Consider the following 15277-nt stretch of genomic DNA (forward strand, 5'->3'; position numbering starts at 1 on the left):
GTCAAACTGCCATGGTCAGAAATTACATGTTCTGGAAACTCACTCAACTGAACTGAAGCAAATATCTTGCTGGTGCTGATGCCCCAGATACCATCCAGTGCCAGACATTTACAGGGAACTTGTCTGCTCTGGATGCTAAATACTGCTCTGCTGTTTCCAGTGACACACCCAGGGTAGTGAGCTGTACATCAACTACCTTGATATATTTTTACACGAAAAAAAGTACAGACATTTCAGAGAAATTCAGCTTAGCCTGACTTTGCTTTCCAAATACTGGTGCCTCTTCCCTTGGTTATGCTTATGCGATAGTATCTTTTAATGAACAAATAAATATACAGCTAGATTCCTTAGTGCTACAACATTGCTCATCTTGGCATAACGCCACTCGTTCCAATAAAAGAGAAAGATGCAGCTATAAAGAAGGACCTTATCTCTTGGGTGTAGCATCAAACAACAAAATTAGTCTTATTTTGACAAGTAATCTTTAGAAAAAAAAACAGGTTTTAATCTTTTTGGTCTTAACTGACATTTTATCTATAGCACTTAGAGGTTTTGAAGAGCTAATCACTGACTGATGCTGAAATACTAACAGTATTGCCAACTGCATGTTTAGTAGTTTACAGACACAAAAATGGACCACAAATCAAGTTTGCTTTTACTGCTTTTATGCCTACAGTACTGGTCTCAAGAGCTTTTTTGTTAGCAGTCCCACCTTACATTGAAAGAATCATATTGGCACTTGATTTTAAAGGTGGTGTGAATTATATTGTGAACACTATTTTATATATCTGATTTTTTTAAGCACTTGTGTCTATTGTGGTGCTTATTAATATGATTACCAGCATTTAGCATACAATAAAAGGTTGAAAATTGATCTATTCATTGTGGTGAGAATTATAACGATACCAGAGCTTCTGCCATGGAATTAGACACGTTAGACAAACTTGTGGCAAATATTTTAAACAATGCTATTGATAAGTTATTGATTTTTTTTAACACACCTGACAAACAGATTTGCTTGAGAAATCCCGTTGTATTCGTCAGGCCAAAGATGAGCGAACGTTTCATATCTTTTACTATTTGATTGCTGGAGCCTCTGATCAAATGAGAAGTAAGTTACTTGCTAATGATTCTTAGATCTCATTAACAGTCTGAGCAATGGTAATTTATCTTAACTTCTTTAATTGTATGCCATTTAATCCTTTTTAATAAATAATCAGCTCTTTAGCTATAGAATATAATTCTCTAAAGTGAATTATAAGAAAGTTTCAGTTGATGTCCACCTGTTTGAGCCAGGCTGTCTACATTTTGCAGGATGTTTCAGTTTACAGGAGATGTAAACTCCTTCTGCTCCCATCTTGAATGATATCAAGATGAATAGGGAAGAGCTGTTCAGTATTTCTTGCACAAAAGAAATTGGGGTTGACAATGAAAATATTGGCTTGTGGTTTTAAAATAAGATAATGTCTTTCCCACAGCACTTTACTACACTGTGAAGCCCACTGCTTCAGAATTGAGAAAGCGAAGAGTCTAAGTGGATCAAAAAAAAGCATTAGATATAATACATATTAGAACATCATGATTCTAACATGACATTGTTCCCTAAATCGCTGGTTCCTAAAGAATGCATAAAGCAATGGATAACTCTGTATTTTCCCTGTTTTTTATGCTCCTTACCAAAGAGTCTCATGTTGGCCACAGTATATAGCTGGAGAGCCTTTTGGACTGGCCCACTGTGTTTGTTACCTGGTTCCATTCTTACTTGATATGAATCCCCACATGGAAGGGTGTAAATCTGAGGTGACACGTAGCACTAAATGAAAGACTTTTGTGAAGAATGGCTTGGATTTGAGTCCAGAGAGTGCAAAATTCCACTGAGGGGCAGAAATATTCCCCAGTTATTAACGAAAACTAGAAACTTCACATAATCAAGCTGGCTAAATGAAGTTATTCTGAAAATATTTGTGCACCACAAAACCCTAAAGTCCTCATACAAGGACAGTCTTCTTTTGGTGGAAACACTATAATTTATTCATAAGAGGAACAAGCATGAACCAAGTTTATGCTCTTAAGTAAAACTTTTCTTTGTTTTTTAGATGATCTGTTGCTGGAAGGCTTCAACAATTACACCTTTCTTTCTAATGGCCATGTGCCTATTCCTTCTCAACAAGATGATGAAATGTTCCAGGAGACCTTGGAAGCTATGAAAATTATGGGCTTTACTGAAGAGGAACAGATAGGTGAGACTTGTTAGCAAGATTGTATTCAAAGTATACATCTGCAAGTAACACTATATAGATATGCAAATGCACAGATAATCACTTTGCAATATATGCATATGAAGTAAGATTCTACATTCATATAATAAAATTATATTAGATTATATTAGATTCACATCCTTGTTTCTCTGGAAAAAATGTGATCTTGTATGAACCACCAACTAGAAGTTGTTACCTAGCTTCTGTTTCTCAGAAGTACACTGTGAATTAGTGCCCAGAGATCTCCTTTGTTCTCAGGAAGTATTAGATGAATTATACCATAGATGTCTCATGGAAAGAGAATGAAGGTTCTCTCATAAAGCAAAGCTTTTCAAGCACTGATTTATTTCTACCTCACCTTAAGAATAAGTTCTGTGTGATCAGGAGACACACAAGATCAAGGCATGATCTAAACACAGGATCAAGATCACACAACACAAGAAGCATGGTCAGAGACAGTAAGAAGCAGCAATTGAACTGGTGGCAGTTCAGGGCCTAAAGACAACATGAACCAGCAGCAGAATTCAGGGAAGGAGAGCAGGAGCTGAGAACAGCCTGGCAGTGAAGATACTGAAATTGCTGTCACAAATCCACAACACAAAACACCACCAGCCTCCTTGGAATCATTGTCTCCTTTGTATTAAATGGGGTGATGCCTCAGGAACTCTTGTGAGTCTTAGGGTGACTGTTCTTGCCTTGCAAGGAGATCTAATTACCATCTACCGCTTTTGGGTTGTTGTTGGAAAAGTTCTACTTTAAAATCACTAAAGTGACCTACCTTTTCCTGGGTACTGATGGAGCAGCTGAAGCCAATAATGAAAACTCTCTGCAAACCACCTCCTCCAAAGGTTTAAACTGGCAGCACTTTCTGAAAAGACAGGGAGAGAAATAATCACCACCTATATTGGAGAACAGAGTATATCTCAAAGAGAAATTACCTCTTTGATACACAGAAAAAGTGGTGATGCACAGGGCAGCTCTACACAGTAATTTAAACATGAATCAAATAAAATATATTGTCACAATATTCATCTGTCCATTTGAATGAAGAATTGTAAGGCTTTTTCTCATAAGTCATAAATTTCAGACACCTACTTGTAGGAAGAACATGACATGCTCTCCTGACCCATTTGAATTCTGTAGCATTGGTGCAGTTGTCAGCATGCAAAAGTACTATAACACATGGTGTTTTGAAAGGTAATTTGTGTTTAAGAAAGGGAAGACTTCTCATTAGAAGAACACCATCCATACCCAGAATAGTCTACTGAATCTAAGCCAGCTCCAACAACAGTAACAATAATTTAAAGTCATTTTTTTCAGAACTTTCTAACAACTAGCATGAAAAAATTGCAAAATACTATTATTTCATTTTGAAAGGAATGAAACAGGCTCAAATAGCTCATAGTTGTATTCACTGATTCAGAGAAAAGAGGAAAAAAAATAAAGAGCATGAACCAACAATTTAAACTAGCTTTAAAATGTGTGCCTGCCAGAAAGATCAGTCTGCAGAGCTTTTACCTCTCAGTTCCTGGGAGAGTGCATGGCTTTAGCTGGTGCACACCAGTGTGCACCGCCCATGGATGGATACTGTTATGCCCCAAGTGACACCTGGTGGAAGGAGCAGCGTCGCTCCATCACATCTCCTGCCAAAGCACGTGTAGTGGTGTTGACAGTAGTATTGTCCTTTACAAGAGGAGATGATCTATTGCTGTCTGAATCCCTTTGATTTCCTACTCTAGATTCAATCTCATCTGTAACATATCAGTAGATTTTACTACCTGAAGCTAGGTAACATCACATTTATAAATATTTTAGTAATCAAACATGAATTAATTTTCTGTACTTTGACACTAATCCTTCAAAGATTTGTGTACACCTGATTTTAGTTGCACAAGTAAATACCCACATGTTCCTGCACAATTGGATGTCCAGAAGTGCCACATATTTTTGCAGCTTCTGGTATTTCATAGATAGTTCTTTATTTTAAAGACAGAGATATAGATTGTGAAGTGACTGAACAGGGAAGATCCTACAGACTACTGTGAGTGCAAGATGAATTCCTGAGACCTGGAGGCCTGAATGGGGAACCAGCACAATTTAACTTAGAGGTGCTGGTGCTCCCAAACCAGCCTGTTTACTCCCCTGCACAGATAGCTCAGGTGCTGCTCGGTTCTCAAACTACTACAGTTTCTGGCATAGTCTTTTCAAGAAAACCTGGCTCCTTCCATAGAGGTACAGACTAGCACAGGCAATAGCATGAATCTTTGTTTTTGCAGAGAATAGACCTTTCAAAATGTGTCTATTCTGTTCCTTATTTATATTATCCTTTATCTATATTATCTTTCTCTTACAGCTATACTGAAGGTGGTTTCATCTGTCCTACAACTGGGTAATATTGTCTTCAAGAAGGAGAGAAACACTGATCAGGCTTCTATGCCAGACAATACTGGTATGACTTGTCACTTAAAAATTTAGTTATAATTAAGAAATCAATAAAACAGCAGCTAAGTAAGCACTCCTTATCAGTATTTTTTATTTATGACATGTACTTCACAGGCTTTAAAATATATACCATAGTTAAAATAAGCTCATAAATTGGTGAACAGTGAATCTGCTGCTTGGATACAAATAATACTTTTATGGCGAGTGGCATCTCTTGTACGTTCAATAGATGAGCCTTTAAGGAAGATAAATAACTTCACACACTTGCTGAGCTGCTTGTATTCACGCTTACTAAGCTGCTAAGAGAAAATTCTACCTGAAATAAAATCTCATTCTTTTATTCTAGCTGCACAAAAAGTGTGTCACCTGATGGGAATCAATGTGACAGATTTTACAAGATCTATTCTAACCCCAAGGATTAAAGTAGGACGAGATGTTGTTCAGAAAGCTCAGACCAAAGAGCAGGTAACTACTTGCAGTCTGCTTGGCTCTCCTGAAATAATTCTCCTTTCTTCTCTTTTTCCTACATCTGGTCTAAAAGAAAATGCCAGTTTTCTGTTGTGTTGTATCTACTGAAGTTAGCAGCTAATTGGGTTTGTTCTTTCACTTACAATCTTCTCCTCTTTTTTTTCAGGCGGACTTTGCCATAGAGGCTTTGGCCAAAGCAAAATTTGAGCGCCTTTTCCGTTGGATTCTAGCTCGTGTAAACAAAGCTCTTGATAAAACAAAAAGACAAGGTGCTTCCTTCTTGGGGATCCTTGATATTGCTGGATTTGAGATTTTTGAGGTACGTGCTGTGGGACACAAGTTGGATAAACTCCTTAATATCATGACAAAAAATCTAGGTTCAGAGCCACAAAAACAATTTGGTTCTTCCAAGCTGGCTACCAGGCCATGGCCAGCATGACCCATAGGTCTGCTGTCCCTGGCTGCTTGCCTTTCCCTTGGGCTGGAGGCTGGCAGCTTGCTTCTGCTGGGCTCAGTGTTTAGAGACAGGGTCTGCTTTTTATGGTGTATTGAGCAGGTCCCAGTACAAGGATTTACCACCTGAGAACTTACTTTTAATTTTCAAAACCTCATATTAGAAAAATATGGATCCCTGTATTTGAATTATGGTGATATGTAAAAAGGAACAGAAGATAGCAAATTTCATCTTGTCATTTAAGTTCCCTCTTGAAGGACTCTAACATTAGGAATTCACTTTTTTACTCTTCACAGATCAATTCCTTTGAGCAGTTGTGCATCAACTACACTAATGAGAAACTTCAGCAACTTTTCAACCACACAATGTTCATATTGGAGCAAGAGGAATATCAGCGAGAGGGCATTGAATGGAATTTCATTGACTTTGGCCTTGACCTGCAACCTTGCATTGAGCTGATTGAAAGACCAGTAAGATTATATCTTGATAAGTGGGATACTACATAGGTTGCATCAGGGTCAGTTATGTATTGATACCATAAGAGGACCATTTAAGATATTTCAGATCCTTTGCTGCCTGGTAGGGTGTGTAACATAAGGGATGCCCGTGATGATACTGATCTGATATTGCTTACATTGCAGACCAACCCACCAGGTGTCCTGGCTCTGCTGGATGAAGAGTGCTGGTTCCCCAAAGCTACTGACACATCCTTTGTGGAGAAATTATGTACAGAACAAGGCAACCATCCCAAGTTCCAGAAGCCCAAGCAACTTAAGGATAAAACTGAGTTCTGTATCATGCACTACGCAGGAAAGGTACTGGATAGATTGAGCTATTTTGCCATAGGGAATTTTGATTCTTTGATGCACAAATTGTAAAAAAGAAACAGTCCAGTACCCACGTTGATAAGGGATGGCTTTAATTACATAATATGTATATTAAGTGCTTTCATTACCTAACACATGAAATAAGATTTGCAAAACATTAATGGTTGTGCTAAGCTCACAAGAAAACAAAAATAAGCAGCACCAAGGTTACTGAAAATCCAAGTAATATGGATTCCTTTCTAGCAAGCAGGTATTTTAAAGGCAGGACAGGTGCCCTGCCATGGTCATGTCTGCAAAAAGCTTTTCAGATGCTAGTTCAGGTAAGAATAAATATTTAGCTCTCAGCCATAGAAAGCTTTTTACACTGTTATTAGTTGTGTTAATACAGTGCCTTATGTTCTTGGGCACTCCAGATTTCTTTATCAAGAACAGATCATTGATGCAGCAGTGTTTCCTTTAGGTTACCTACAATGCAACTGCCTGGCTAACAAAGAACATGGATCCACTAAATGACAATGTGACTTCTCTGCTGAACCAGTCTTCAGACAAGTTTGTAGCAGACCTTTGGAAAGATGGTATGAATCACTATTCTAAGTCAGTAGTGTTGTTTAAAGGGAGAAACTTCTGCAACACTTTGACAGCCTTCCCTTGCTGGCAGAACACAAGTGTGAAAATGACAAGCATAAAAGAGACTTCACTAAAAATAAGAATGTGTTCAAAAGACATGTTTCTGGAAAGCATCATTAGATAGTTTCAAGCACTATAAAAGAATTTCCTTAATATTATTCAGCAACAGAAGAAAATTAATTGTTATACTGGTATAAAGTTGCTGCATATGTCTTACTGCAGCTCTCATTTAATGCAGGTTATTGTTGGGTTTTATGAACTCCTTACCTTACACACTTCTCTCCCAGAAGTCCTGCAGTTTTCTCCAGTGACATATAATCTCAACTAAACTTGATCAGAAGGATATCTGTATGCATATAAAAAAACCCTTGTTTTTAAAAAGATTATATGGATCTGTAACATATACTACAGTATAAACATTTAACACATGGACATAAACGTGCATGCAAACACTATCAAGGTGGCTCTGAATTATCACATAACTGAGGGAGATTATTAGCTTTGAGAACCACTGGGTAACAGATGGGAGTCAAGAGATGGTCCTGGTTCTGACACCAGCCTACCAATTGAATATAGTACAGAAGGACTGTTCCTTTTAGAGCAAACAAAATAATTTTTTTTTTTTTTTTAATTCAGTTGCGCTGTTCTGTCACTAGATAACAAAGATCCTCATTTCATGTTTGACAGAAGTAAACTATTTACCCAGAAGGTTTTTCTACTACTTTTATTAGTATGCTTCTATTGCAGCAAAGCATATTGGTCCTCTTTGGGAAGCTGCAGTTTAACAGTGCCAGTGGCAGGTGTAATGTGAGGTAAGGACAGTTTATCTAAGATGTTCCATTCATACTCTCTTTTCTATTTCAGTGGACCGTATAGTTGGGCTGGACCAGATGGCCAAGATGACTGAAAGCTCACTCCCTAGTGCTTCAAAAACCAAGAAAGGCATGTTCCGAACTGTTGGACAACTCTATAAGGAGCAGCTGACCAAACTGATGACCACCTTAAGGAATACCAATCCCAACTTTGTCCGCTGTATCATTCCAAATCATGAAAAAAGGGTAAGTTTCAAATGTTCAGTTTTCAGACTCCTGACACTATTCATGTTGAGCTGCTCTCTGTACCAGCACATCATGGAGCTAAACTATGTCTTCAAAATAGAAGCTGGTAACATTTTCATAAGTTTCTGCTGTGCTAAAAAGACCTTCTGTTCCATTTTCAGGCTGGCAAACTCGATGCCCACTTAGTGCTGGAGCAGTTGCGCTGCAATGGTGTCCTGGAAGGTATTCGCATCTGCCGGCAGGGATTCCCCAACAGGATTGTCTTCCAGGAGTTCCGTCAGCGGTAGGAACTCCTCACTCCATCCTAACACTGGCTTTCATAGTAGTGTAATATGTCTGGCTGTACAAAACAATCTGATGTGTTTCAACATCAACATCTTTTGGCAGATACGAAATTCTTGCTGCAAATGCTATTCCTAAAGGATTCATGGATGGGAAGCAGGCTTGCATACTGATGGTGAGGAAAGCATTTTTGATCCTATTGATAATCAGGCCTATACTTCCTATACAAAAGCTGTTAAGAGTGAACAGAAATCAGAAGTAATTTTTAATACCTTAAACCTCAGCACTGGAGTTAACAATATCACTATTTTCCTGCAGATAAAAGCATTAGAACTTGATCCCAACTTGTACAGAATTGGACAGAGTAAAATATTCTTCAGAACTGGTGTTCTGGCTCACCTGGAAGAAGAAAGAGACCTGAAGATCACAGATGTTATCATCACCTTCCAGGCTCAGTGCCGAGGCTACCTAGCAAGAAAGTAAGAATATGTACTAACAAAACAAAAAAATATGTCTTCTGTAGCAGAGTATCTGCAGGGGCCTTCTGTTCTCTGTAGAACAAACTCAAGATATTAGGTCATTTTGTCATTATCTATTACTTGTATGGTATTAGAACTCAACTTGTGTCCTATGAAAGACTCGCTTCCTGCCCAGAAAAGGCTTACTAGTAGAATTAAAGAGAAGCAGTTACATTGTGAGGCCACTTACACCCTCTGTACAGTAAGCCCTCTGAGGCAGTGACCCATCATTTAAACGTCTTTGTACGAGCAGGAGAAGGAGCATCCTAGCCTGTGACTGGAGTCTCATGCACTATTACAAGTAGCAGCATCGCTAGCATCTGTAAAACAAAGTAATTTCTTACACAGCTTGGGCATGAAGCACTGATTATTTAGCAAGATCTTAGTTAATGTACATCACAAAACTCTTAAAAATAATGCTCTTTTTCTGCACACTACCAAGACTTTCAAATGGCTAAACAAAGAAATTTAAATATAATAGGTTTCAAGAATTATTATCAAAGCAAATTCTGAGTGCACATGTTCACACCTACCTATGGAGTAGCCAAAAATCAGAAGACTAAATAACATACCAGAAAACTAAACAGTTATATTCACTCAAGAAAGCACAGGCAGTCTTCAAGTGACAAAAGAATTTGTTCCAGATTCTCAAACCATGTGGCTAATCAGCAGATTCTCGTGCCAGAGTTTCTTTGTTTAATATGTGTATCTCAGACACCTTGTATTCTCAGGCTGAACCAAGTTGCTTTGGTTTTTACCACAGAGCCTTTGCCAAGAGGCAGCAACAGCTGACTGCAATGAAGGTTATCCAAAGAAATTGTGCTGCTTACCTGAAGCTGAGGAACTGGCAATGGTGGAGACTGTTCACTAAAGTGAGTGACTGCTACTGGTGAATCTCTCCTCAGCTTTCCAAAAGGAAGTGCACAAGATCCCGAAGCATATAATATCAGGCACACTTCTGGTTCCAAAGGCTACTGCAGTGCATGTCAAGAGTCTCACTAGCCTCACAAAATTCTGAGTTACAGATATTTAGAGTAGTTATATGATGCCATTAACATAAAAGTTAGTTCTAGCTTGAGAATGAAACATACTAATTCAGCAGAGATTCAAAACAATATTTTGTATGTTTGGAGATGCCTTTTATTGCCAAAAATGAAGTAATTTTTCAGGGGTGAATAATAAGACAGAGTCCCTAACTGGGACACTAAACATTCCTGCTAGACACACTAGCAAGTTAAGTCTATTTTCCTAACGAAGAGGTCTGGTTTGTTTAGGGTTTTTTGTTGCTTGGTTTTTTGTTTGTTTTTCCAAGAATGGCCTTCAGTTTGGATTCAGAAAACTGTTCCTACTTGCATTGATAGCAACCTCCTCTGCATCCAGAAATAAGTGGTGACACACTTGTCTGCACACTGCCTTCTATGCAGAAGATGTATCTTTTGTACATTATCAGTGGATGAAAACAGGCTTGGAGCTATTAAAAATGTGGCATTGTTGGAGGCTCAGGTGCTCACAAGGCTCCAAGAATGAACACAGAATTGACCAAGGGCAACACTGCTGAGGCCAATTTAAAGACACTTAACGTCAAGCTTGGCTGGACAGTATTTGTCCAACCTAAGCAACAACAGACAGTGGCACCTTTAAGTACCACGTTCAGTTAACATAAATACTGAGAGGAAACATTCTTAAAAAAAACTTTTTATTTTCAGGTGAAACCACTGCTGCAAGTCACCCGCCAAGAGGAAGAAATGCAGGCCAAGGATGAAGAGCTACAAAAAACTAAGGAAAGACAACAAAAAGCAGAAAGTGAATTGAAGGAGCTGGAACAGAAACACGCACAGGTGATTTACAGCTGAGCCTCTGGGGAACACTTGCGGTTCTTTCACTAATTTTAGAAGCTGTTCCAAAAAAAAAAATATGTCTTTTTAGATTGTACTTGCATCTGTCTGCACAGCAGTGGTCCAGAACACAACTTCTGTGCAAACTCCCAGTTACTTCAGTAGAGGCCTAATATTCACACAAGAACCCATGGCAGAGCTGCCTGCCTTTATGCTAGGACTATTTAAAGGACACTGTGGGGCAATTCACAATACAAGTCTTAACTTCCTATCCATTTTATTTGTGCAGATCTGTGAGGAAAAGAACCTCCTGCAAGAACAGCTTCAGGCAGAAACTGAACTATATGCTGAAGCCGAAGAGATGCGAGTCCGTTTAGCTGCCAAGAAACAAGAGCTGGAAGAGATTCTGCATGAGATGGAAGCCAGAATTGAGGAAGAGGAGGAGCGCAGCCAGCAGTTGCAAGCAGAAAAGAAAAAGATGCAGCAACAAATGCTGGTAAGCAGACACAAGTGACAAATACAGACACTAACTTGTATCTGACAGAGAAGAAACGGACACTGGCAAACCTCAGACCCTATGAAAGTGCTTGCTACAGAGTCCTCTGTACCATAAATGGTTGCCACTGAAGTAAGAATAATCAAGTGATGGTCTTTTCTCCAGAGTTCTATTCTTGCCCACCTCAGTTTTAAATAATCTTTTATCTAAAAAATTTTTACAAATCTTTCCTTCTAAATCACTAGACATTACAGTTCTTAAAAACAACAGTCTAAAACATTCCCTGCATACAGTGACAAACATTCAGCATTTCCTATAATGTAAGTGGTATCTTATTTCCAGAATTCATGTTTGTGGATCTTTTTCCCTCCTAAAAGGACCTTGAAGAACAGCTGGAGGAAGAAGAAGCTGCAAGGCAGAAACTGCAACTTGAAAAAGTAACAGCAGATGGCAAGATAAAGAAAATGGAAGATGATATTCTTATCATGGAAGATCAGAATAATAAGCTAACCAAGGTAAGTGTTACGGGGTTCATTTTCTTACTTTGGTAAAATAGTGCAAGATGAGAAAAAAAAACACCTTATTTTCCAATAGAACAACAGGAGTGCTCCTGACAATATAGTGTCATGGGTGTACAGATTCACCAGACCATCAGTTCAGCCTCTATGAAACAAGATTTTGATAATTTTTCCATGCTTATGTAAACTATTCAAAATTGTGTAACACTATGATGACTGTTGAGGTAACAATCCCTTCTTGAAAGGGAATATTCCTCTGAACTGGGCCCTGTACTTAACAGCCATTAGAGTGAATACACAGTTATACTAGCAGCAGATTAGAGAATATGGAAGTCACAGACACCCCTCCTCAGCTCCTCTGTAATTGACAGATTGAAATGTATCACTACAATCTCAAGAATTACTCCATCTTGGACGTTTTTAGTTGGCAAAGAGTTGTGCTGCTTTGTTAACAGATGTATTTTATTTTTCTTAAGGAAAGAAAACTCCTTGAGGAAAGAATAAGCGACCTAACAACAAATCTTGCAGAAGAAGAAGAAAAAGCCAAAAATCTTACAAAACTGAAAAATAAACATGAATCTATGATTTCAGAACTTGAAGGTAACATGAACAAAAGTGGTTTATATCAGGTTTTTTTTTGCCTTGGTACACACCAAAAAACCAAACAATCTTCAAAGAACTACTAAAAAAAATAATGGGGCGTTTTCTAAATGTCTCGTGCTGAAGCTATTTTGTGCCTGAAAATCACCAAACCCACAGGGTGCATAAAGCATAGATATCTACCTTTCCTTGCATACAAAAGAGCAGAGAAAAATGAGGGGAAAAATTAATGCTTCTTCTAGAGAAAGATAAATTATTCTTTGGGGTGGCTTGAGATAGCTGATGACAGTAAGGTATTGTGTGTTGCTTCAGAAACACAGTGAACTGTAGTTCACCAGAGCTCACCAGAGACCTGAACGTTTTCTTGCCTAAATTCAAGATTGGAAATCCCTACTTTTTCAGTGCGACTGAAGAAAGAAGAGAAGAACAGGCAAGAATTGGAGAAAGTCAAGAGGAAGCTGGAAGGGGAGTCAGGTGATCTACATGAGCAAATTGCAGAGCTCCAAGCACAAATTGCTGAGCTGAAGGCACAACTAGCCAAGAAGGAGGAAGAGCTGCAGGCTGCTCTAGCCAGGTATTCACTTCTGAATCTGCACATAGATTCAAAACCAAGGCTGGAACAGGTGTCTCTCCCAGACACTGAGATGCTGCAGCCATGATTCTCATATCTCAGTTACATCCTCTCTGCATGCTTTCCCCATTTTCCAATCTTCCTTTCACAAAGAGTGAAGTGTAACAACATAGGCAAAAGGCAGAAATAACTTAAGAGTCTGACCTTGACCCATCTGAGAGTCTCAGTGGATTTTCTGTATACACTTAAGGTGGACAACATTCAACCAAAACTTTTGCTGAATCTGGTGATCAGCATCTCCAGGCATTGTGCTCTGTAAAAGTACAGCTGCCAGAACCCTTTTGCACCATTTCCCCATCTTTCTTTAGTACTTTCTTGCACAGAACCTATAAACCTTTAATCCCTGGTATACTGATTTCCTCAAAGTAAAACAATTAAATTTTTTTAATATATAAAATGAAAGACCCTCTTTTCAGGCTTGAAGAGGAAACTAGTCAGAAGAACAACGCCCTCAAAAAGATCCGTGAGTTGGAATCTCACATCTCTGATCTCCAGGAAGACTTGGAGTCAGAGAGAGCTGCAAGAAACAAAGCAGAAAAACAGAAGAGAGACCTAGGTGAAGAGCTGGAGGCTCTTAAGACAGAGCTTGAGGATACTCTGGATACCACAGCCACCCAGCAAGAGCTCAGGTATAGAGACAGAGCACATGAGCCAAAAATAAATGTCACCATGCTCAGTACAACACTGTTTAGTAACTGTGTAGTGCTACTTTCCCAGAGACTGGAACACTCATATCTGCTGCTGCTCCATTTGTGTGTTTTTACCTTCCAGAGCAAAGCGTGAACAGGAGGTCACAGTGCTGAAGAGAGCTCTGGAGGAGGAGACTCGAACTCATGAAGCCCAGGTCCAGGAGATGAGGCAAAAGCACACCCAAGCTGTGGAAGAGCTAACAGAGCAGCTGGAGCAATTTAAACGGGTAAACAGAAATCCATCTTTTTGAAAACTATCCACTAGATAACATGGCTTCCTTTTATAGATCATCTTTCTTCTCTTCATGCTGGTAGGCTAAAGCAAACTTGGATAAGACCAAACAGACACTGGAAAAAGAAAATGCTGATCTGGCTAATGAAGTCAGGAGCCTGAATCAGGCCAAACAAGATGTGGAGCATAAAAAGAAGAAGCTGGAAGTACAGCTGCAGGAGTTACAGTCCAAATACACTGATGGAGAGCGTGTTCGGACAGAACTCAATGAAAAAGTTCATAAGTTACAGGTAGGAATGAATTGGTGTGACACCTTGGGCTTGAGAAGACTCGTTTATACTGTTCTGTGAGAGTAGATCTGGAGGAATCCCGGCCCTATGGAGGTCAGCTGAAATACTCATATTTTTTGTCATCAGTAGGGTTCAATTATCACACAATTAAACAATTAGAACCCATCTGTCTCATGGAAGTGAGAGCTTTTAGTCTCACCATCCCTGTACACATGGCAGTCTGTAATGCCACCACTGGTTCAGTGACTGTGCTGCACATTTCAGTTTCTTTCTGTTCTTTCATTTTTGGGTGGTGGGGAACATAGATGTAGCTTCTGGGAAATAATTAGACAGCTATTAAACATATAAGGTGCTCAAAAAAAATGACAATGAAAGGAGAATTCTCACTTATGATTTTAGTGTCTAGTAAGAAATAACTACAGATAATTTTAACTGGTTATTTGGTAGATGTTCAATGTCCAGCCATACCAATCAAGCTTATTGTTACAACTTTGTTCATTAATTATGGCAAAATGGTGAATTCCAGTTAAGCTAAAAACTCTGCTGGTTCTTGAGGTGACCAAGAAGCATAGGAGAAGGTTCAGATCCTGTTCAAAGTTAAGACTTTAATCTAGAGCAAAATAAAGTTTGAAGGAAGATTTTGATGTTGTGCAAAATAACTGAGTTTATTCACTGTGGTGTCTCATAGGTTGAAGTTGAAAATGTGACTGGTTTGCTCAATGAAGCAGAAAGCAAGACAATCAAATTGACCAAAGATGTTGCAACCTTAGGATCTCAGCTACAAGATACACAGGTAAAGTTTCAATCAGTAACAGCTCACCTACAATATTTGTAATATGCACTATAAAAAGACCAGAACTAATGCCCTTTGCCACTGTAGGAGCTGCTTCAGGAAGAGACGCGGCAGAAGCTAAACGTGTCTACCAAGCTTCGTCAGTTAGAGGATGAAAAGAACAGCTTGCAAGAGCAGTTGGATGAAGAAGTAGAAGCAAAACAAAATCTGGAGAGACATATTTCAACACTGACAATACAGGTATCAGTGCCATGGTTAA

General features: G+C 38.8%; 1 protein-coding gene across 3 annotated transcripts in view; it reads left to right on the forward strand.

Moving 5' to 3' along the window:
- MYH11 (myosin heavy chain 11) overlaps window positions 1-15277 on the forward strand; it is a 59642-nt gene that overhangs the window by 33163 nt on the left and 11202 nt on the right. For all 3 annotated transcript variants that reach the window (XM_051632036.1, XM_051632037.1, XM_051632038.1), the window contains 23 exons: window positions 1013-1111; window positions 2097-2240; window positions 4612-4707; window positions 5047-5165; window positions 5335-5487; window positions 5919-6092; window positions 6264-6437; window positions 6910-7024; window positions 7941-8134; window positions 8296-8417; window positions 8522-8591; window positions 8735-8895; window positions 9698-9806; window positions 10641-10772; window positions 11059-11265; window positions 11643-11780; window positions 12260-12383; window positions 12786-12957; window positions 13431-13643; window positions 13786-13930; window positions 14019-14225; window positions 14914-15018; window positions 15106-15258. In XM_051632036.1, coding sequence (XP_051487996.1) covers window positions 1013-1111; window positions 2097-2240; window positions 4612-4707; window positions 5047-5165; window positions 5335-5487; window positions 5919-6092; window positions 6264-6437; window positions 6910-7024; window positions 7941-8134; window positions 8296-8417; window positions 8522-8591; window positions 8735-8895; window positions 9698-9806; window positions 10641-10772; window positions 11059-11265; window positions 11643-11780; window positions 12260-12383; window positions 12786-12957; window positions 13431-13643; window positions 13786-13930; window positions 14019-14225; window positions 14914-15018; window positions 15106-15258 — 3326 coding nt within the window. The remainder of the gene's footprint in view (window positions 1-1012; window positions 1112-2096; window positions 2241-4611; window positions 4708-5046; window positions 5166-5334; window positions 5488-5918; window positions 6093-6263; window positions 6438-6909; window positions 7025-7940; window positions 8135-8295; window positions 8418-8521; window positions 8592-8734; window positions 8896-9697; window positions 9807-10640; window positions 10773-11058; window positions 11266-11642; window positions 11781-12259; window positions 12384-12785; window positions 12958-13430; window positions 13644-13785; window positions 13931-14018; window positions 14226-14913; window positions 15019-15105; window positions 15259-15277) is intronic.

The sequence above is a fragment of the Apus apus genome, chromosome 14 (assembly GCF_020740795.1).
Source record: "Apus apus isolate bApuApu2 chromosome 14, bApuApu2.pri.cur, whole genome shotgun sequence".
NCBI classification, from domain to species: Eukaryota; Metazoa; Chordata; class Aves; order Apodiformes; family Apodidae; genus Apus; species Apus apus.